This window comes from Sceloporus undulatus, chromosome 1, assembly GCF_019175285.1.
Source record: "Sceloporus undulatus isolate JIND9_A2432 ecotype Alabama chromosome 1, SceUnd_v1.1, whole genome shotgun sequence".
NCBI lineage: Eukaryota > Metazoa > Chordata > Lepidosauria > Squamata > Phrynosomatidae > Sceloporus > Sceloporus undulatus.
This window is the reverse complement of record NC_056522.1, coordinates 43,348,144-43,369,928: the sequence shown is the minus strand read 5'-3', so window position 1 is coordinate 43,369,928 and position 21,785 is coordinate 43,348,144. Positions and strand designations below refer to the sequence as shown.

Sequence of the window (21,785 nt, the reverse complement as noted above, 5' to 3'; positions counted from 1 at the left end):
TGTTCAGAACCTTCCTTTATTAATTATATTGCCAAATTTGATATATTATTGCTTCAAGAGACATGGGCCTGTGAGGACTCAGAATTAAATGATTTTGGCACACATGCACTGAAAGCTTTGCCTAGTAGAAAGAATGGAAGGGCTAGAGATGGTTTAACAAAAGCTGGTATTTCTACCAAACTTCAGGGTATTATCACCAGACTTAACATCTGATTTTACTTAGCTACAACATTAGTAATTGGATTATTACATCCACTTATTATTTGATTACTATTGTCTGTTTGCCCCCCTACCATTCTTTGACTCAGTTCAAGGCAGACTGGAAAAGGTTGGAGGAACAACAGATCAATAAGCTGACTACATGGTAGCAACATTTCCCAATACTAGTCCCACAAAACCAACCTGTTAAGCAGTACAACCCATAACTCAACAAGACCTAGTCTGTGTTGCTGGAGAGTGGAGAGATGCCCAGCTCTTTTCCAGTAGTTGGATGTGCTGCAACCAGCACCTAAAGAGCTACTGGAAAAGCTGGGCCTCTGTTCCCTCAACCATCCATTCTCCAGTAACATGGAAATGGTTTCACTGGGGGGCTGCACTGCTTCAAAGGTTTGGGGAAACCTTTGGTTATTGTAGTTGGAAGAGACCTCTGACATGCTCAACAACCATAAAAGTGAACTGTGACATGCTCAACAACCATAAAAGTGAACTGTGATGGCATGAATCAGAACAGGTAAATTCATGAACAGAATGTCAGCCATTATTTCCAGTGTCCCACTAACACTCATCACTGAGGAAGGTGGAAGGAACTTTAGTATATACTTAGCGACTCGTAAGCAGTTACTAAAGGTGTAATGGTCATTGTACCAGTGCAGCCACTGTATATTTGGCCAAGCTTGGGCATACAGGCAACAGTTGAACTGGGCCCACTATTCCTTTGTTGAGTTGCTGCTCAATGATAATGGCAAAGACTGGAAGTTGACTGATCTAACTTGCCCTTCCAAGTAGGGTTGCCATAATTCTCTACTAAAAAAAGGGACAAAATGTAGGACAAAATTTAGACCAAAGTATAGGACAATTGTAGGATAAAATTTAGCCCAAAATGTAGGACATTTAAAAAATGGAGGACCTTAAATGTCCTACATTTTGGGCTAAATTTTATTCTACAATTGTCCTATATTTTGGGCTAAATTTTGTCTTACATTTTCTCTCCGGTTTTTAGTAGAGAATCATGGCAACCCTACTTCCAAGACATTTTGCAAAGAAGGACAAACACTGCATTCCTCTGTAAACCACTGCTCAGATTTTCTAGACCTGTCTAGTATTTTTACAGCAAGACATCTTGAAACTTTTTGATGTGCTAGTGAGATTTATTTGTATGTAACTTTGGTCAGAATTCTGACCTTGACAAGAGTCATGTTTATTGAATCTTAAAATACTGAGCTTATTTTACTTTTCATTTTAAAAAATTCAACATATTTGTGTTTGTGCATGTCATGAACCAACCAGTACATGACAGAGTGTACACTGTCTCACATCCTGCAGCACTGGTTAGTGGCAAAGCATTTCATTCTTGAAGACAGAGTCAGTCTTCAGAGCTTCCCTGACTCACAACTGGCAAAACCATAAATGTGGAAAACTCTGCTGGAACAGAAGGGCATCAGTGAATTTCCACATATCAACAAGGATTGTTTTTAAATGTATGTAGTTTAAATCAAGAGTGTCAACCTGTGGTCCTTGAGATGTTGGACTGCAACTCTCACCAGCCCACCCACAAAGTCTAATGATAAGGGAAGATGGGAACTGCAGTACAACCATATCTGGAAGGCTACAACCTATCCACCCCTGATTTAAATAGATCTGATTAATGACAAATCCCCAAAGCATACATCTTTCAAACAATTTAATATCAATTTTATGGATCCGAATGTTCTTACTCTTTCTTCCCTGAACTATCAATGGATATGATCCAAAGAAAAAAATTAGTTCTGTTTATTTTTTTAAAATATTTACATCTCACTAATATCATAAGATCTTACAAGAAAAATAAATCTGAATAAGTAAAGAACATTTATTTCAATAGACGGCTTACAGAACAATATTATATTCAAGACCTGCTTGCTGAGTGGCCATACGTAGGGTTAGGGCAGCAGATGTTCTGCTATACCAATGGAATACCAAAACATTATCATTATGACATACAGACTAGGAGAACTACAGAGAAACATGGGCGGAATACTTTGCCACTGCAGCTGTTTTGGGATTGCTAGAACTTTATCCTCTGCCTAGAAAAAAAGCTGGAGGGCTGGCAATAATGGTGCTGTTCCTAGCTGTGCCATTAGGGCTGACTACTCTATGGCCAAGACAGAAAACTGTTATCATGTAAGGTGGAAAAAAATCATTATTCTTTTAAAATGTGCATGTGTATGGGTTGTGGGTTCATGTGATAGCCCATTCTGATTGCTTGCTTAAGCTTTTTATGATTTGATCAAATGGCTGATGCCATCTTTATCTAACCTCTTGTAAAATAATGTATCTGATTTTAAGTTTTAAAAGTGCATTGAAAAACCAAATGAGTTATTACACTCTTGTGCAATTGGTGCATACAACTGCTCACTTGCCATGACTATTGTTGTCATATCTTCACCAATGAATCATACCAGAAAAAGCAAGTGCCTGAGAATTTCGTAACTGAACTTTTCTAGTAGATATTCAAGCAGCAATGAGGAAACTGAAGGAAGTGTCAAATATTCTTCCTTAGGGCTCTTAAAACTTAAGATGCTTTCTAGTAAAGCAGATTCATGAGCTTGGAGAGTTGTTACAACTTTGTTTTGTGAATGCAAAATCATGCTCACCATCATCATCTTTATTTCGGTCACTGGCCAGTATAAAATAAAATAAAATAAAATAAAATAAATAAAGTAAAGTAAAATAAAATAAAATTAGAATAAATAGACTAAATAAGTAAGACAATAGAGTAAAATACAATTGTTGATACAAGGTACAATTCTTGATATAAAATCAGAGATGATCTTTACCATCTGACATCAGATATTACCCACCATCTGTAGGCGTGTTTTACACATGATGTAACAAAAGCAAAATCATGCTCTTGACAAAGGCAATCTTTTTAGCCTGATAGGTAATTTTGTGTACTTCTGGATTAGGAGTGGGGGTGGGGAGTAAAATGTGACCCCAGGGTCTCCATGTCCCCTGCAGGCTTCTTGGACTGCCTTTCTACACTTCTAAAAGATGAATTGCCTCTTCTAGGAGCCTCTAGGAGCAGCACATCACCTTTTAAAAAGTTTGGTGGGCCCCTTGTGTGGCTTAACATTTAAAATGCCTGCTTCCATAAACCAGAAGTAGATTTCCACTGCTTTTGAAGGAGACATTCTTAGCAATTCATGCAGTTCCCAAAGGGTTTCAGAAGCATAAAATCATTCACAACCATATTAGGGTCTAGGCTAAAAAGGTCCTAGAAAGTCCTCTATATGCCTCATACAGAACCAGAACTCTGTTCCATCCAGCTCTGTATTGGTGATACTGATTTGTAGGAGCTCTGCAAGGTTTCAGGTAGCATTCTTTACCTTACTTGGTTCTGGTAAAGCTACTGAACCTGGGTACATTTGGATGTACCGCAGGTGCTCCTATCACTGGGTTAAGGCCCCTGACATAAAGTGGCTAGATTTTTAGGGGAGTTTTTATCCCTCTCCATGTATTTATCATCTTTAAAACTGCCCACATCACAAATCTCCCTACAGTATGGCAAACAGTAGTCATATCCAGAGAAACTAAGAGTTCATGCCCATCTGTTTTGGGCTTAAGACAGTTTTGAGTTTAGTCATAGCTTGGGTAGCTTTAAAAGAAGACTGAACAAATGCATGGAAAATAAGGCTCATAATGGCTACCAATCCTGATGGTATTATGTTACTTCCAGTATGCTTGAGAATAACAGTTGCTAGGAAACAACAGTGCTAAAGAAATATTTTCATTCATTTCATTTTCGTTTTGAATACCATTTGGGGAGAAAGGTGGGATATAAATCCAATAAATAAATAAATAAATTTAGTTTTACTTATTGAAACATCTATACCCAACCTTATATCCAATAGAACTAAGGGCAAGATGCACATGGTTACTCTTGTGTCCTGTTAAAAACTGACTGTGTCAAGTTTGGCCTACGTGCCCAGGACACCCCTTCTTGCAAGACTGGTAACTAATACATTGGAAGTGCTGCTTCACTTGTTTTGTCCTGATTAATTTGATTTGGTATTTTGTACTTAGAAAACTAAAACCCACAGCTGTTTAATTTACAACACTTACACAATCAAATACATTTAGGTGATGTTAAAAACTTACAAAAAGAGGGTGATATCTACCTATTTTGTAAGAGTTTTCCAAGGAAGTGGCACAATTATCAAGGGGAAAAGGGTGAGGTTATTATAGGCCAGACTTATTTGATGGCCAGGGATTTCCTAACACTCCTGTATTTTTAGGCTATACTAGCAACCATACTAATAAAAGACAATCAGTCCATTATAAGGGGTCCAATATTAGCATTAAACTCTAATGTTACTAAAAACACACTTTCTAGGCTGTAAGCACTGCTCAACACAATGGGACTTACTTTGAACAAACATACATAGGATTTTACTGCAAGAAAAGTCACTATGGCCCGTTACAAACGGGCCATATAGTACGCACGGAGCGCGTACTAGGGTTAGGAAGGGGCCGCACCCCCTAACCCTAGTACGCGCTCCGCACGCACAAAATGGCGGCGGCCGTTCCACATGGCTGCCGCCATCAATATGTCACAACCGTGCCACCTTCAAACGAGGCCGCACAGTTGTGACATATTGGGGCCGCGCCACAGCGCGTATGGCGCCCTTTGCGCGACCCCGGAAGGAGCTCCATTTCGGAGCTCCTTCCTGCTTTGCGTTGCTGGGCGTAGCCTTCAGACGGCTACGCCCAGTGACGCAAGGGAGAAAGGGGCCAAGCGGCCCCTTTCTCCTCCTCCCCGCCGCCATGGAGTGTCCTTGGGGCTTGAAGCCCCAAGGACACCCCTTTCCAGGTTGCGGGGAAGGGGCCTTTTGCCGCTTCCCTGCAGCCTGGAAAGCGGCGGATCGGGGCCTCAGCGGCTGCCGTTGTGGAAAGCAGTGCCTACAGGCCACCTCAAAGGGGTGGTCTGTAACACGCCCAAGTTTATCAACAGCAGCCGAAAAGAAGAAATTATTATCATATTAAAATTATTAAGGGATCCTATTCCAGCAGATGCAGGGATGGAAAGGCACTGAATATTAAATTTACTAAACCAAACAGCAATTGAAGTTGCAACCTACACATTAAAAATCTTTCCAGATAATAAGCTGAAAAAACAGAAAGCACTTTCTATAGCAACTTAATGCTCAGCATCCTTCAGAACAAAAGGGATTGCTCACAAACAATTCAAGCTTACAGACAGATCCTCTGTGTGCATTATCAGCTCTCTAAACCACAATTAATGTCAACAACAATAGCACAAATAATACTCCATGAAAGGTAGTGAACAATTTGGAGTGTGTGTGTGTGTGTGTGTGTGTGTGTGTGTGTATATATATATATATATATATATCATAGAAGAAGAGAACATTGCTTAGAGGAAGAACAATATTTACACAATACAGATTTCACAGTAAGAGGGCCTCCACAAAATGGTGTGACACACAGTACCATCTTACCTAAAGCTCCTTGGCAGATATCAGTCCGAGTGGCTCCCCCAACAATAAACTGAGGATTGGAACATAACTCCTGGTAAGGAATGAAATAAGAGATATAACATATTTTATTTAAAGATAGATACAGTCCAGACTAATCCCTGATGCTAACATTGGTATCAGTACATGCCACTCTATGGATAGTTGGTGTCTTGTCTGCCTTCATGAAATATAATGCCTACAATTCTGCACACAGCTAGGCTGAGTCTGATTAAATCTCACCAAAATTGAGGTGACTTAAGACCACCCATGTTCAAGGCTGTAGATTTAAAAGGGAATTGCCTGATCCTATCTCATGCTGAGTCAGACAGCAATCTTAGTTGCTTCTATACTTTTATTTGGAATTACTATCCTCTGTTCCCTTTTTATAGAGTCCCAACTAAATCCAAATTGTGTGGTGCTTTTAAGACTAACAGCATGAACTTTTGTGGACTACAAACCACCTTCTTGCATGCATGGTGAATAATTTTAAAGGTTCTAGTACACACAGAGTATTGTATACATCTTGTGCGGTGGAAAGTTGACTGTGGAATGAGAATAGAATTAGACACAGAACGTTTTGACAGTGTTGCTGTTGTGTGCCTTCAAGTCAATTTGGACTTATAGCAGCCTTAAAGCGAACCTCAAATTCTGCCAAGAAAACCCTGTGATAGGTTTGCTTTGCCCTTGCTTTCCTCAGATGCTGAGAATGTGACTTGCCCAAGGTCACTTAGTGGATTTCCATGGCAGAGCAGGGATTTGAACCTTATTCTCCCAGTGTCCTAGTCCAACACTCAAAACGCCATACCATGCTGACAGTGACAAATATATTATTTAATATTGGCAATTAAAATTGTTTGTGATAACATAAACATAATGACAATAGATAAGACAATTAATGTGGTGTGATAACACCTGTTATACAACACAAGTTTCTGTTCAGTAGTTTATAAAGGTCAACTACTTCTGAAGTTTTTTGTGAGTTTTTTGGTCTACCAGTCCTGAAAAATGCCAAAATCAAGACTCAGCACATGCAAATGAACCTCTCCCAGAGTCAGGGGTTTTCCCAGCAGACAATGGATCAATTCTTCCAGAACACAACCCAAACCCTACAAAAATTATGGATGCCGGCCGTGAAAGCCTTTAATTTCACATACTTCTGAAGTTCCTTTCCACTGTGAAGCAGTGAAGAATGCTATTACCAAATGGGTGTCTGTCTTTTTCTGTTACGTACTCAAATATCTTCTACATTGGTCTTCAATGTTTTTTCTTCAGATCTTATTTGCTTACTGTTGTAACCTGCCCGGATTCCTTGTGACTGGGCAGGCTATAAATAAATAAGTTATTATTATATTATTATTTGTGGTTAGTGTGCCCATAATAAAAAAAAACTTCCCCCAATGGAAGTCTTTTACTGTTTCATGTTCAGCACATTTTGGAAGATTAGTTAAAATTGCCCCTTAAATGTTTCAGCTTATGTTGCCCAGAGATGGTAGCTTTAATTACTGGTATTCTTTTATTATTCTCCACTTTTAGTGAATCAACAAAAAGAGAGGACACAATCAAGTCAAAACATCATATACAAATGAACTGACATATGTAAGATCTTTTAAGAATTGTACATAATAGAAACACTGATCTGCTGCCGATCAAAGAAACTGATCAGGGGAAAAAACCTCTTGCCTGCTCTTGTGCCATCATTAGACTGAACAGTTCTTCATGGCATGGAAAGAAACATCATTCCCGCTTATTTTCAGTCTCATCTCTTATGTAGCCAAAGCGGTACCACCCATACATAAATGGGAGGTATTGGAAGGCTTGGAGAAACAGCAAAGCCACAGACATACAAAAGTCTTTGCAGGGAAAAACAACTGGGGGATGGGTAGGACTCTCCAAAGCAATCCAATGGGATCAGAGTGCACTTAGTGGGCACAAAATGTTACCTGACAGTTAGAAAACAATACCTAGCAGAAGAAGGAATGGAAAGGAATCTAGAATCACTTTGAAGGGCAATATTTGTTACAGGATCCACTTGTTAATACTAATCAATGTTTTAGAATAGAACAAGGTACTGTACTGTAAAGACAGATAAGCAGTTGCTAAAAAAGCAAGATCTGGAAAAACGAGTTCAAACCTTACACCAAACTCTAAATAGTTATTATGGTTGTTGTTGTAGTGTGCCTTCTAGTCATTTCTGACTTATGGCAACGCACAGGTATCATGCGGTTTTCTTGGCAGTTTCTCCATGGGGGGTTGCCATTGCCATCCTCTGAGGCCGAGGGAGTGTGACTTGCCCAAGGTCACCCAGTGGGTTTACATGACTGAGCTGGGATTGAAACCTTAGTTTCCCAGTGCCTTAATCAAACCACTACACCAGGCTATTTGTTATACACATCGTTGTAAGGGTGTATTTCAAGATTTTAGAGGTCACGATGCCAGCGGAAGGGTAGGGAGAGCAAGTGCTAGCACAATTTGTCCAGCCCCCTTTTTCTTTTCCAGAATTTGTAATTATCTTTTTTGAAAGCTTTTTTGGTTCAGCTGGACATTTGTGTGCAATTGTTATGGGAATCAAGAGGCAGGAGGATTTAAAAAAAGAAGAAAATATGCTTCTTGCTTTCCCAGGTTTCTTTCTCCCTTTGTGGCCATTACAATTGATGAGCTGGTCCTGCAACAGAAGTTTACAATGTAGTGTCTTTCTGCTCTGTGCCCTCTTTGAAGATATTCAGGATCAAAATCTAAAATGATGTGAATAGATTAGAAAGCTGGGCCAAAGCTAACAAAATGAACTTCAACAGGGAGAAATATAAGATATTGCACTTAAGTAGAAAAAATGAAATACATAGATATAGGATGGGGGACACCTGGCTTAGGGAGTCTATGTGTGAAAGGGATTTAGGAGTCCTAGTAGACCACAAGTTGAACATGAATCAACAGCGTGATGTGGCAGCTAAAAAGGCCAATGCTATTTTAGGCTGCATCAACAGTGTCCTAAATCAAGGGAATTAATAGTGCCACTCTATTCTGCTTTGGTCAGGTCCCACCTGGAATACTGTGTCCAGTTCTGGGCACCACAATTCAAAAAGGATGTTGAGAAACTGGAGTGTGTCCAAAGAGGCCCACCAAAATGGTGAAGGGTCTGGAAACCATGCCTTATGAGGAAAAACTTAAGGAGCTGGGTATGCTTAGCCTGGAAAAGGGACAGTTAAGAGGTGATATGATAGCCCTGTTTAAATATTTGAAAGGGTGTCACATTGAGGAAGGAGCAAGCTTGTTTTCTGCTACTCCAGAGACTAGAACATGGAACAACAGACGCAAGCTACAGGAAAAGAGATTCCACCTCAACATTAGGAGGAATTTCTTGACAGCAAGAGCTGTTCTACAGTGGAACACACTCCCTTGGAGTGTAGTGGAGTCTCCTTCGTTGGATGGCCATCTGTCAGGGATGCTTTGATTGTGAGTTCCTGCATGGCAGAGGGTTGGACTGGATGGCCCTTGTAGTCTCTTCCAATTCTATGATTCTATGATTCATTCTCCCACCTTGCACTCAGCCAGCACTCCATGGTCACTAAGCACACCCAGTCCTTATTTAATGTGTATGGGGGAAATCTTCTCCCTCTTATTTTTCAAGACATAGGCTAAATTACTCTCTGGACTACAACTGCCAGCATCACCAAGAAAGCTATGTTTCCCCTCTTCAAATCCTGAGTAACTGAAGCCCACTGATACGCGACCCTATTTAGTTAAAATGACCTTAACTGACTGTGACCTACATGGCTTTATTCCTCATTTTTGGTCTGACAAAAGGTGGTGCCTTTTTTTCAGTGAGTTTTCTGAACTGCTAGGAAAATCTGGCAGGTTTTTTCAGAATATACTCATCAGAAATGTGAACACTCTGCCCTTACGCAAGGCATGAAGCAAAATAAACTTTGTACAGTACTAACTGTCTGAGTCCAGTTCCTTGAATAGACAGTAGTCTCCACTTTTCTCAACTGACTCTCCATCTTCAAAGAGTGTATTGATGCAGTTCTGGCAGCTTGGCTGACTTCTGCTCTCAAGAATCTACCGTATACACTTTCCTCAGAGCATGGAAATATTATTATTATTTTGGATGGCAACTCCAAGCATCACTGTGCCAGGGGATTCTGGGGGCAGTAGTACCCAAAGCCCCTCCATGTGTCCCTGATTCTGTTTAGAAGTTACTGAGAATACTGAGTCAAGTAATTCCATTTTTTTCTCAAGACAACTGTATCACACAGGAAATAAGCTCTCTTGCTTTGTATATAAAAGTTTCAAGCACATAAATAGCTGCATTTTTATTTATTTATGTTTGGCAAAGCATAGACATGAAATGGATGTGGAAGAAGTTTACCAAGCAGAGCATCTCAAGAAGAGCATGGATGCCAGTATGCGAAGGAAGCCCTGGTGGACAGAAGAGCAATCAATAATACTTTTAACAAATAATCATATACAATTACAGCAGTGGAACCTCTGGTGCTTTAGATACTGTTGGACTAGAACTCCCATTGTTCCTGAGCATTTACTAAGCTGGGCAGGGCTGATGGGAATTGGAGTCTGGTATCATTTCAAGAGCCTTGTTCCTAGCCTAATGTAAGAAGGAAGCAAGAGGAAGTGAAAAACGGGAAACAGGCATATAACCTAATGCTTCGCCTGAAAATACAAAACAAGACTATTTCAAAATGGAGTGGAAAGGTGTGGAACATGAGGCAGGTATACAGGATTGCCTCCACTTGCTGGTTGAATAGACACAAACTATGCAAGTTTACTACAGAAAGAGAAGTCAACTAGAGTACGGCACACTCACCAAAGAGAGGTGCTACCCAAACCATCTTCCCTCAGTGAGCAACCCTTTGCCCAGCCATTTTATTTAGATTCTAACTATTATGGGACCAGGTATAACACTTACCAGTCTGGACATTTTCCCAAGAAATAAACAAAGCACATGTGTATGGTATTCAGAAAAGTGCAAGAGTTTTCAGGCATACAGCGCACAGCTCAATTCTATGCATCTTCAAGGAATAAGCAAGCCACAGTGCAATAACTTTATAGTAGTAAAGTACAGTTCACCTATTTGGAACCTTTTCTCCCTCATCAGTAAACTCAGATTAATAACAACAGGAATTTTATAGGCTAGACTGGGAATAGTCATATTACACCGTCTGCTCCTCGCTGCAAGTACTATATCATTCTAGAGGAATGGCAATAAAAATGTTCTTACCATAGAAAGGGGAAACTGTTTTCTGTTGCATCTCCATGGCAAGTATGTCGTATGTTTTCTGCCAGAAATGTGCGATGGGTCACACAGCCTTTTCCAGAGCAACTACAGGAAAATCAAATCCATACTCCTGTTCCTAGGAGCAATTCTGAATTTGATTTTTCTCTGGTTGCTCTGGAAAAGGCTGTGTTGCACACATAACAAGAGATACTTGTGTGTAGTTACCTCATTATCAGATTTTCAATCTGTAAGATGGGCTTGTTATGTCTAGACTGTGTGGGCAGATGGGATACTTTACCCATTGACTTCTCCTCTTTTAGGCACCTGAACTTTTCCTGTAAAGACCAATGTGAATATTTTGCAGTGTTTTCTCCTGAAAGCGGTCAAGCCAGAAAAACATCTTCCGTTCTTGATAAGATATCCTGGTTCCAAAACATCTTGTAGAAGCCACTGCCTAATAAGCACAGAGTATGTTTCTCCATCCCAGGGGATGATGGAGCTTGTAGTCCAACATATCTGGAAGAAGCCAGTACAGTGCTGGGAAATAAGATGCTGGCTAGGGATTTGAGAAGTAATAATAATAATAAAGTAACATTTCCAAGTTCTGGACCGGTACAGAAGGGGACATGCTTCCGGCTTCATTTCTGCCCTGCTGTGCCTCCTAAACACAGTTCAGATTTTTAAAAAGCTACACAACACTGAGAGAACTTGGCTACCAATAGGCACAGAAATAAACGATAACGAAATAGCAGGTGCCCAACAGACAAGAGTGGTTTGAGTGCTGGACTGTGATTGTGGGGACCAGGGTTTGAATCCCCGCCCAGCCATGACTAACCAGTGGGTGGCTTTGGGCAAGTCACACTCTCTCAGCCTCAGAGGATGGCAATGGCAACCCCCTCTGCAGAAACCTGACCCCCCCACCCATAAGTTTCCCTTAGAGTCACCGTAAATCAGGAATGACTTGAAGGCACACAACAACAACAACAACGTTCAATAGGCCTGGTGAGATTTTTCATGCTCCTCCATTTCCCTTTTTGCTTTTTCCACTGTCATGGGCCAGAACTAACACAACGAGACTGAACCACGGTTCAGCACCGCTATTCAGTGTGGGACTACATTTATGGAGACCAGGGTTCAATTCCCAGCTCAGCCATAAAACCCACTGGGTGACTTTGGGCATGATGTCACACTCTCTCAGCCTCAAAGGAAGGCAATGGCAACCCCCTTCTGAAGAAACTTGCCAAGGTTCGCCATAGGTCCCAATGTCTTGAAGGCACACAGCAACAACAATACCCTGCTAATACCACTTTAATACCCTGTTAATAGCACTTTAACCTGTAGTTTGGTGGAGTGGCACCAGAGCTCTGGGACAAGGGAGGCTAAATACCTCACACAACTACAAATCTCATGAGTCCAAAGCGCATAGTAGCAATGATCCAGTTTGAGACCACTTTAACTGCCCCGGCTCAGTGCTAGGGAATTCTGGGAATTGTAGCACCAGAGCCCTCTGACAGAGAAGGCTAAATATCTCACAAAACTAGAATTCCCAGAATTCCCTAGCATTGAGCCAGGGCATTCCTGCCTCCGTGGGGCGTGCGCCCTCGGCGCTCTTACCGTGGGCCTCTTCCAGAGGATGCCCTGGGTCTTGGCGGAGCCTGGCCCCAGTTCCTTGAAGCCCAGGGAGGCGGCGGCGGCGGGGAAGGCCGGGTCCTGGAAGAGGCTGCCTGCCTCCAGACAGCGCTCCCGCAGCGCCTGGAAGTCCTGGCCCGAGTGCCGCAGCGCCTTCTGCTTGGAGCCCAGCCCCTGCGCCGCCGCCCGCTCCTTGGCCACTTTGGCTGCCAGGCCCGACATGCTCCCTCGTTCTCTCCCGCCTGGAGCACCCGGAGGGAGGCCCTGGGCCTGGGATCATGGTCAGCTCCAGCTGGGCGGGGAGGGGAGTCACCCGCGCCCTCCATTCCCGCCTTCTGCCCAGGAGGGAGTCCAAAGGGCCCTCCATGTTGAGCAGGACTCATTTATAGGACTCTTTGTAGCTTTTGTTTTGTAGTATCTTCCATTTCCCCTGGAAGATCCAGCTGACCAGGGCCTTCCTTTCTCAGGACCTAGGCCGAAATGCACAATATACTGGTTGCAAGCCTTCGAAGCTCCATGGGCTTCTTCATCAGGCGAGATGTTACTAACCATCTCCTGTTGGGGTGTAACCTCTTGCCTGACGAAGAAGCCCATGGAGCTTTGAAACAAGTATACAACAAGTATATTGTGCATTTCGGTTGGCCACTAAAGGTATCACCGATGGATTGGGTTTTTTGTTTGTTTGTTTGTTTTATGTCACAGCAATTGCTGTTAGAGTCAGCGATATGCCAGAAATGTTAGTACAAAAAAAATCACTAAAGATTCTGTATGGTGTGGAATGGGAGGAGGTCAATGGGGTGGTAGTGACACCATGAGTTACCACACTGAGTGATGCCAACCCTAGTGATGCCACGGTTTGATGGTAGAGGGGGAATTAAAGAGGCAAGTTGCCAGGGCTGGTCCAAAATGTTTTTCTGCCTGCATCAAAGGATGAGAATACCATCATCCCCTTACATGCAGAAGTGAACCAGACTGACATTTAAATTTTATTTCAGCCCAGGTAAGGGGAATGTATGCTTTACCACACCTGAAGGCAAAAGGCTAATTTAGAGGATACAGGGCAGGCCATGTGGCAAACAGAGCTCCAGGGCCTGATTCTTTAGGCCAGCCTGGAAGCCCAGAGTGGCCCAGCCCTGGCTGCAATCCCCATAATTTTGAGCAGAAAATTGAGGATGAACTAAAGATCATATCTGAGAATATATAGAGAAACGTATTTCCTTGTATCTATTATCCAGATCTTGGAGTGAAGCATAAGCAGTGTTAGAGCAATCTCAAGAAACAGCCTGAGCCGTTGGGCTTCCTGGCTCTGGCCCAGCCAAGGGCCCTTCTCTAAAGCAGAGACAGTGCGTTTGTGCAGTTAGACTAGCACTGGGTGAGACTACTAGGAGACAGATTTGTTTCCCTCTATTTGACTTACTGTCAATCATAGCAAGCGTCATGAAGGCTCCTGCAGAGACAGGAAGGAAGAATGCCAGTTGGACAGACCAAATTAGCCACCATAAGACAGTGGAAGAAAATGATGGGGTTTTTTTCTTCTGGTGAGATTTGTTAACAATTACTGTTTCAGAGCAACTTTGGACAATGTCATCTCTGCATCAGAACACAGCAACCAATAACATTTATTTTGTCATTGAGTCAGTCTTAGAATAAATGACACTAGAGCCTCAGCAATTGGAAGAATCCTCTAAATGTCTGTGCTTCACTAGTATCCCATAGGAAAATCTTGTAGCTGTGAACAAAATCTTCACGTCTACAAGAATATGAAGTGTGTAATCTGGGATGACTAGAGATTCCCCATCCTGACTAAATGGGATTTACAATAGTTACATATTGTAACAATTACATATGCATTGCCTTTATGGACTGTGACAGGAGCTGAAAGGAGATCCAGCAAGCTATTACTCCAAAAATCCAGGCAATCTACAAAGCGGCAAGAAACTGTTAAGCCACCTAGCTTCCTTATCTATTGAGTGTGATAGTTTTTTGTGGGTTTTTGGGCTATGTGCCCATGTTCTAGAAGAGTTTATTTCTGAGGGTTTGCATTCTCTGAAGATGCCAGCCATAGATGCTGGCAAAACATCAGGAATGAACTCTTCTAGAACACACCCACATAGCCCAAAAACCCCACAAAAACTATGGATGCTGGCCGTGAAAGCCTTCGACTTCACATGTTGAGTGCGAGTTTGCAGAAAATAATGTAGGTGAACTTATTATTTTACCATTTTACCAATCAAGACAGATATGACCAGGAATACTGACAGAATGCAACTGCCAAAGAAGAAGAAGAAGAAGTAGTAGTAGTAGTAGTAGTAGTAGTAGTTTTGGTCTTTTCTCTAACTCTCTCTTTTATCTCTTAACCTAATGAATACTGGACAATTTGTAAGTTTATGGCATTTTGGTTGGTCCTGCTCAAGCGTGGATTTTTATTTTTATATTTCCCTCATGGACCAGTGTGGCTCTCTCTCTCTCTCTCTCTCTCTCTTAAGATGGAGTTTCTGCATTCTGGAAACAGATGGAATAACCATGAAGAAAAAATGGGAGGAGAGAATGGGAGGTCCTGGATGGCTATGTGGATAGTCACAAAAAAGGTGTTTCTGTTCATTATTAAAAATGTCTTTTATATTTCATGCTTTCCCCATTTTATAATGTCACTTATTTGGGAATATCACAATAATTTTATCATCATAGAAGTTGAAAGCTTTCTTTACAAGTCCAAACCCACATAATGGGATGATCCAGTGTCTAGCATTATTTTTAACCAGACAGTCTGTCCAGAGGAGTGTTTTCAATGCACTGGTTGGTTGTTACTCAGCGCCTGTGGGAGACTGAAACATCCTTTCTCCAGTAGCACATTGTTTGAGAGAAGATGCAAAGTCATGCCTCCCCCACAGTAATTATCCCACTGTGCTAAAAATGCCTGTGAATTCCAGAAATATTTGAATTCTGAAAATACATTCTGCGATCTTCTTTTGCAGATGTGTGATTGCAGAAGGGACTAGAACAGTGGTTCTCAAACTTTTCCCCTCTGGGCTCCACTTTACCAGGATGACCCTTTACCAAGATGATCACAACCACAAAGGAGGACAAGGCAGTACAAAATGGAGCACATCCAATAAAATGTAGGACATCGTCAAATCAGAGCTAAAAACACTCATTTAAATGTCAATTCAAGCTTCTTCATCAAGCTCAAATTGGAGGCTATTTTGAAATTCCTCCTGGACAGGATGTTGAAATGTAGGGACATTATCACATGATGACAACTTCCAGTCTATTCCAAAGTCATCCCGGAGTCAATCATGGGTATTCACGTTAATGCACAAGAGATTTATCACATGCAATCACTGTCATTGTGGAGTTGTTCTGAGCCCCACTCAAAGTGAACCCCAAAATAGCTAAGTTCCGTGAACTACTGAATTCACAAATCCTTCTCCCAGGCTGATTTGCATTCAGTTTTGAAGTTGTGTTGGTGTGGAATGCATGTTTGCTTCGGTCCTGGTATTCCCCCCAACCTAGAAAGCTACTACAATTCCCATGATGCTTCGCTGCAATCTTGCTTTTATTTTGCTTCCAGTAGTCCTTCCATTTCTAGTGCTGATGAGGGAAAAAGCAGATGTTTCCGATGGTTTGGGCGGAGAGCTAGTGGAAAATGCATATGTGCTAATTTTAACATGAACAGAGCAGTGTATGGTTTGTGCCTCCCACCCACCCACCCCCCTGAGATCTGCAAATGGGGTTTCCTTTGGGTAGTCATATTCTGATCTCCCCAGGCACGCTGCCCAGCCGATGTGATGGGGAGGGAGGTGTTTTATTTTGCCAACACATGTCATGTTTACTATATGTGTGTGTGTGTGTGTGTGTGTGTGTGTGTGTGTGTGTGTGTATATATATATATATATATATATGAGTGATATATGCATGTACACATGCCCGCATGCATACACACACACACACATATATGTGTACATATGCATATACATATACATACTTGTACATATACATGCATATACATACAGATATAAATATGTATATATACACATACATATATATGTATATACATATACATATGTACATGTACATGTATATACATATATATGTATGCGTATATATACATATGCACACCCATGCCCATGGCACGCCCATGGGGGAAGTAATGTGTGTGTGTGTGTATATACATACATACATACATATATATATGTATGTATGTATATATATATGTATAAAAGTGTGCGTTCATATATACATTGTTTTATATACAGTGTGTGTGTGTACACATATATGCGCTTTTAGGAGCTGAAGCACACACATTCTATTTACAACTACATGTACTTGGAGCATATTGTGACATACCTGCTGACACTTTTCCTGGTGGCACATCTGTGCATATAGATGGATGCACCTACATATATATGCATAGGTGTATCCATCTATATGTGCAGATATACATGTATAAAGTGCACTTATAATGTGCGTAGACCAAGTGCCTGCACCCACAGATATATATATGCCCACATCTATATTTCACATGGAGCCTGCATTCACGCGAAACAGGACACAGGAAAAAATGGACAAGGCTCCCTTCTTCACCCCAGAAGTGTTAAAGTTCACGATGCATTCAGAGCTCCACTGGGCATGCTCAAGGATCCCCGTTCGAATTGAAGAATCCACATGGTATGTACTTTTGTGATAATTTATTTTGTACTTGCTCCGCTTTGCATTTGGAATGACCACAGGGTCACTCTTCATGTGTGGTAATTAATCATGTAATTTTCGAATTGGCACTGCTTGGCATTTCCTTCGGGATGGGGGCACATATCCCACATATGATACTGGCCTAAGAGAGAAAAGGAGGATGTCTGGTCACCCTACTCTTTACATCTACATGTGCATGTTGGACCCTCCTGCTCAAAGCAGTATATGGAATTTTGCCTTTGGAAAGAGCAAAGGGAAATTGAAAGGGGTTCCACTAGCTCAGGGATTTTGCCTTTGGAAAAAGTAAAGGGGAAAGAATGAAAGGGAAGGCAATGTACTTTGTTCCACTGCCTTCCAAATTGCTGCCATGCACACACACACACACACACACACACACACACACACACGTCACCCTGGTCACCCCACCCTGACATTTTCTTCACTTCCTCTCACTCCCTGCCACATGGTCTGAGCTAAAGAGGATGCTGTAAAAGCTTTCCAAGCACCTTCCCTCTCTGGAGGATCAGCTAATCTGGTGCCCCTCTAGGTTCCGCCATTTGAGAACCTAGGGACTAGCAAGATTAAAAACTCAGCATTCCATAAATGCCTGCTACACAAATAATGCCATTTTACTTGTGCTGTAAGAGCATAACCACAGCACTGCCTTACAGCTTTCTCAACAGCATCTTTAGCTCTGATGTTGTACAAGAGGAGAGATCACAGCCTTGTACCCATATTGTTGTCTGACATTGTGAACTGTACTTAAAGCAAAGGAAGGGAAGGGAAGGGAGGGGTCACCAAATTCCAATGTTAAGTTTTTCCCTCGTACTCATGAGGTTGTTCCATGTAATTTTTTCCATGTGATTGCAACATTCCTAGCAATTTCAGCTGCCAGATGCTCCTGAAACAGAGATCCTAGCTGTTTTGAAGCTGCTAAAAGAGATTATAATGTTGATAACAGGATACAGGCAAATTATAAACTACCTTTTATAAATTTAGACAGGAGACAGGAGAAAAATGATCATTATCTTTCAAGAAAAAAAGGCCTTTGAGGCATTTCAGAAAGTAGTCTGCATAAAATTCTATCATCAAAATCCTGCATTTTCATCAAAATCCTGCAAAATCCTTTGAAACCACTCATGTGAGAGCCCTTATTCTGCAGTGATTGTCCAGTGGAAGGAACTGGTCCAAGTGTTGTAGAATCCCAGAATCCTGAGAAGTTCTAACTTAGAAAATATAAGAGCTATTTGTTGTTGTTGTTGTTGTTATGAGCCTTCAAGTTGCTTCTGACTTATGGTGACTCTAAAGTGAAACTATCATAGGGTTTTCTTGGCAAGTTTCTTCAGAGGGGGTTGGAAAGCTATAGGTGTGAGCAATTTTCACTGTCTCACTTTATAAGGCCCTTATCACACAATGATTTTTGGAACTCTTGTCCAAAGCCATTCCGGACCCAATCATGGGAATTCACGTTATTACATGATAGATTATCACATGCAATTGCTGTCTATATGGAGTCATTCCGAGCCCGATCCTAAGTCAATCCAAAGTCACTCCAGAAGTAGATGAATTCAGTGAACTAGCAAATTCACACATCTTTTTCCAAGGTCAATTCGAATCCAATTTGAATTGGTCTTGATGTGGAATGCAACTTTGCTTCGGTCCTGGTACATCCACCCACAACCTCCAAGGTGGCACATTTCCCATGATGCGGCACTGCAATTTTGCTCTATTTGCTTCTGGTACTCTTGCCTCTGTTTGCCCCCTCTGTCCTTCTCCTTCCTCCTCCTCCTCTTCCTTCCTCCTCTGTTACCCCGATATTGCCTCCATTTGCCCCCCTGTCCTTCTGCTTCCTCCTCCTCCTTTTCCTCCCTCCTTTGTCACCCTGATATTGCCTCCATTTGCCACCTCCGTCCTTCTTCCTCCTCCTCCTCCTCCTTCAGAATGGCTTTGGATTGAAGTCACAATTTTCATGTGTGATAAGGACCTAAGTCAGAGGAATTGAAGTCCATGTCCACAGCCCTGAACAAACATTGTATAAAAGGCAATGCTTGGATTTACAAAGCTTGGGCAGGTCAGTTGAAGGTCAGGTCTAATTGAAGCTTCATGCATTTGATGCTTCATCAGAGAAAAGCAAATTTAGTACTCTTGGCTTTTGAAAGTAATATATTTGAAGGAATTTCAAGTGAACAGTTTCTCCACAAGTTTGTAGGGTTTGTAGAAAAATCACATCATATTCATATTAGACTTTATAACCAGTTCAGATAATTACAGCAGGATGGCTTGAGAGAGCCAGTGTGGCATAATGTTTTGAGTGTTGGACTACAACTCTGGAGACCAGCATTCAGTTCCTAGCTCAGCCATAAAACGCATTGGGTGACCTTGGGCAAATCACATGCTCTCAGCCTCAGGGGAAGGTAATGGCAAATGTCCTCTGAACAAATCTTGCCAAGAAAACCCCATGGTAGGGTCTCCTTAGTCGTCATAAGTTGGAAATTACTTTAAGGCACTCAGCAACAACAAGGGTGACTTGAATAATATTCACTGACTTCCCAACCATTCTTATTTATTTGATGGAACTATTTTGCATATGTAAAAATACTATATTTTAGATTGGCTTGCTTTATTTGTACGCTTCACAAAACAGTTTCTAGTGAAAATACATATATTAATTGGGGTTATTTTGTCACTACTTATGAAATCGTTTTTCAACAGAAGCCTCTTTTATAGTGACTGATGATTCAACCCTACTGCCCCCTTCCAATTTTTGTATCTGCACTTCCAGTTAAAAATGTCTTGCTCAACCCCTGCTGGTAAAGATGGAAAGTTGCACAGGCTAGAACTGGTCAGTGGATCACATTTCACATAATTCCTTGTCATTGCCAATCATGGCCAGACTGGATGGGTGTTTTAGTCTGACAAGTTCTAAAGGACCACACATCCCTTTGTCCTATAGCCTCTCCTTCATCTCCCTCAGAAAACGTGACGTGAGAAGTTGGGCAAGCCTTGGTAGAGCTAGCAAATTATACAGCCTGTGCTGGATGGAGTTACACTCCCCTTGAAGACTCAGAGCTTGTTCCCACTAGGGGAAACCCCGCGTTCTGAATCGATTTCATTAGGCAGCGTGCCCATTAGGATTCGGTTTAAATCTAGAACAGTTCTAGACCAACCCGGAATCGTTCCCACAAGAAATTGAATCCAGAAGCGGGTTAAAATTTAAATCCGTGTTTTCCTCATTTAACGCGTGTTAAAAAAACACTAGGGTCCTACCTAGTGTTTTTCCCTTGATTCGAGTTAGGAACCGGAGTATTTAGATGAGAACGATAGCATTTGAATCGGGCTAGAAGGATGGGAGGAGCTGACTGCGATGGGGGCTGTCATTGGGGGAGTTGCCCTTTCTGTCCCCATCCGTCTGGCTGTCGCCATTTTTGCTTCCCTCACCCCTTTGTCCACTGTGGTCTTTCAATAAGAGATAAGGATTATTTTTATTTTTTATTTTAATGGTTTACAGGCGCTTAATCTCTTCAGTGCTTTAAGCGCCTGAAGTCTCGGCTGCTCAAACGCCTGCATCTGCAAAGGACTACAAGGCTTCTCCCGGTGGATTGGATTGCAACCTTCCCTCTGTGTGGGGAGAGCCCATTTCTAACGGAGGAGAGGCAAGAAGGGAAGGCTCCTCTAAGAGCCATTCCCTGCCCGCTTGGACTCTGATCTCGCCCAGGCAGGGAAGGGAAGGCTCCTCACGAGGAGGCATCTGATCTCGCCCAGGCAGGGAAGGGCTCTGATCAATGGGGGGGGGGGAATAGAGCCTGTCTCCCTCTCTTTCTCAAACGGAATCTGCCTTCTCCTCCAACCCTAGAAAGAGAATCTTTGGGAAGAGTGCTCCCTCCCTGTTTTGCCAGAAGCCTCCCCCATTGATCTCTGGGCTCTGTCAAGGGATTCTGCCTGACTGTCTTGGTGGGAGACATGAAGAAAACCTATCCCATAGTTCCTCTGGCAAGAGCTTGGGTTTCCTACTAATAAATTCGCTTTGCCACAAGTTTCCCCCATTCATCTCTGGGCTCTGTCAAGGGATTCTGCCTGACTGTCTTGGTGGGAGACAGGAAGAAAACCTATCCCATAGTTCCTCTGGAAAGAGCTTGGGTTTCCTACTAATAAATTCGCTTTGCCACAAGCTTCCCCCATTCATCTCTGGGCTCTGTCAAGGGATTCTGCCTGACTGTCTTGGAGACATGAAGAAAACCTATCCCATAGTTCCTCTGGAAAGAGCTTCGGTTTCCTACTAATAAATTCGCTTTGCCACAAGTTTCCCCCATTCATCTCTGGGCTCTGTCAAGGGATTCTGCCTGACTGTCTTGGTGGGAGACATGAAGAAAACCTATCCCATAGTTCCTCTGGCAAGAGCTTCGGTTTCCTACTAATAAATTCGCTTTGCCACAAGCTTCCCCCCTTCATCTCTGGGCTCTGTCAAGGGATTCTGCCTGACTGTCTTGGTGGGAGACATGAAGAAA

General features: G+C 42.1%; 1 protein-coding gene across 2 annotated transcripts in view; it reads right to left on the bottom strand.

The window, feature by feature from the left end:
- CAPN2 (calpain 2) overlaps positions 1–12,848 on the bottom strand; it is a 60,532-nt gene extending 47,684 nt beyond the window's left edge. For both annotated transcript variants that reach the window (XM_042445623.1, XM_042445624.1), the window contains exons 1-2: positions 12,577–12,848; positions 5,715–5,784 (exon numbers count right to left, since the gene is read on the bottom strand). In XM_042445623.1, coding sequence (XP_042301557.1) covers positions 5,715–5,784; positions 12,577–12,813 — 307 coding nt within the window. In that variant the 5' untranslated portion in view covers positions 12,814–12,848. The remainder of the gene's footprint in view (positions 1–5,714; positions 5,785–12,576) is intronic.
- Positions 12,849–21,785: the final 8,937 nt, after the last annotated feature.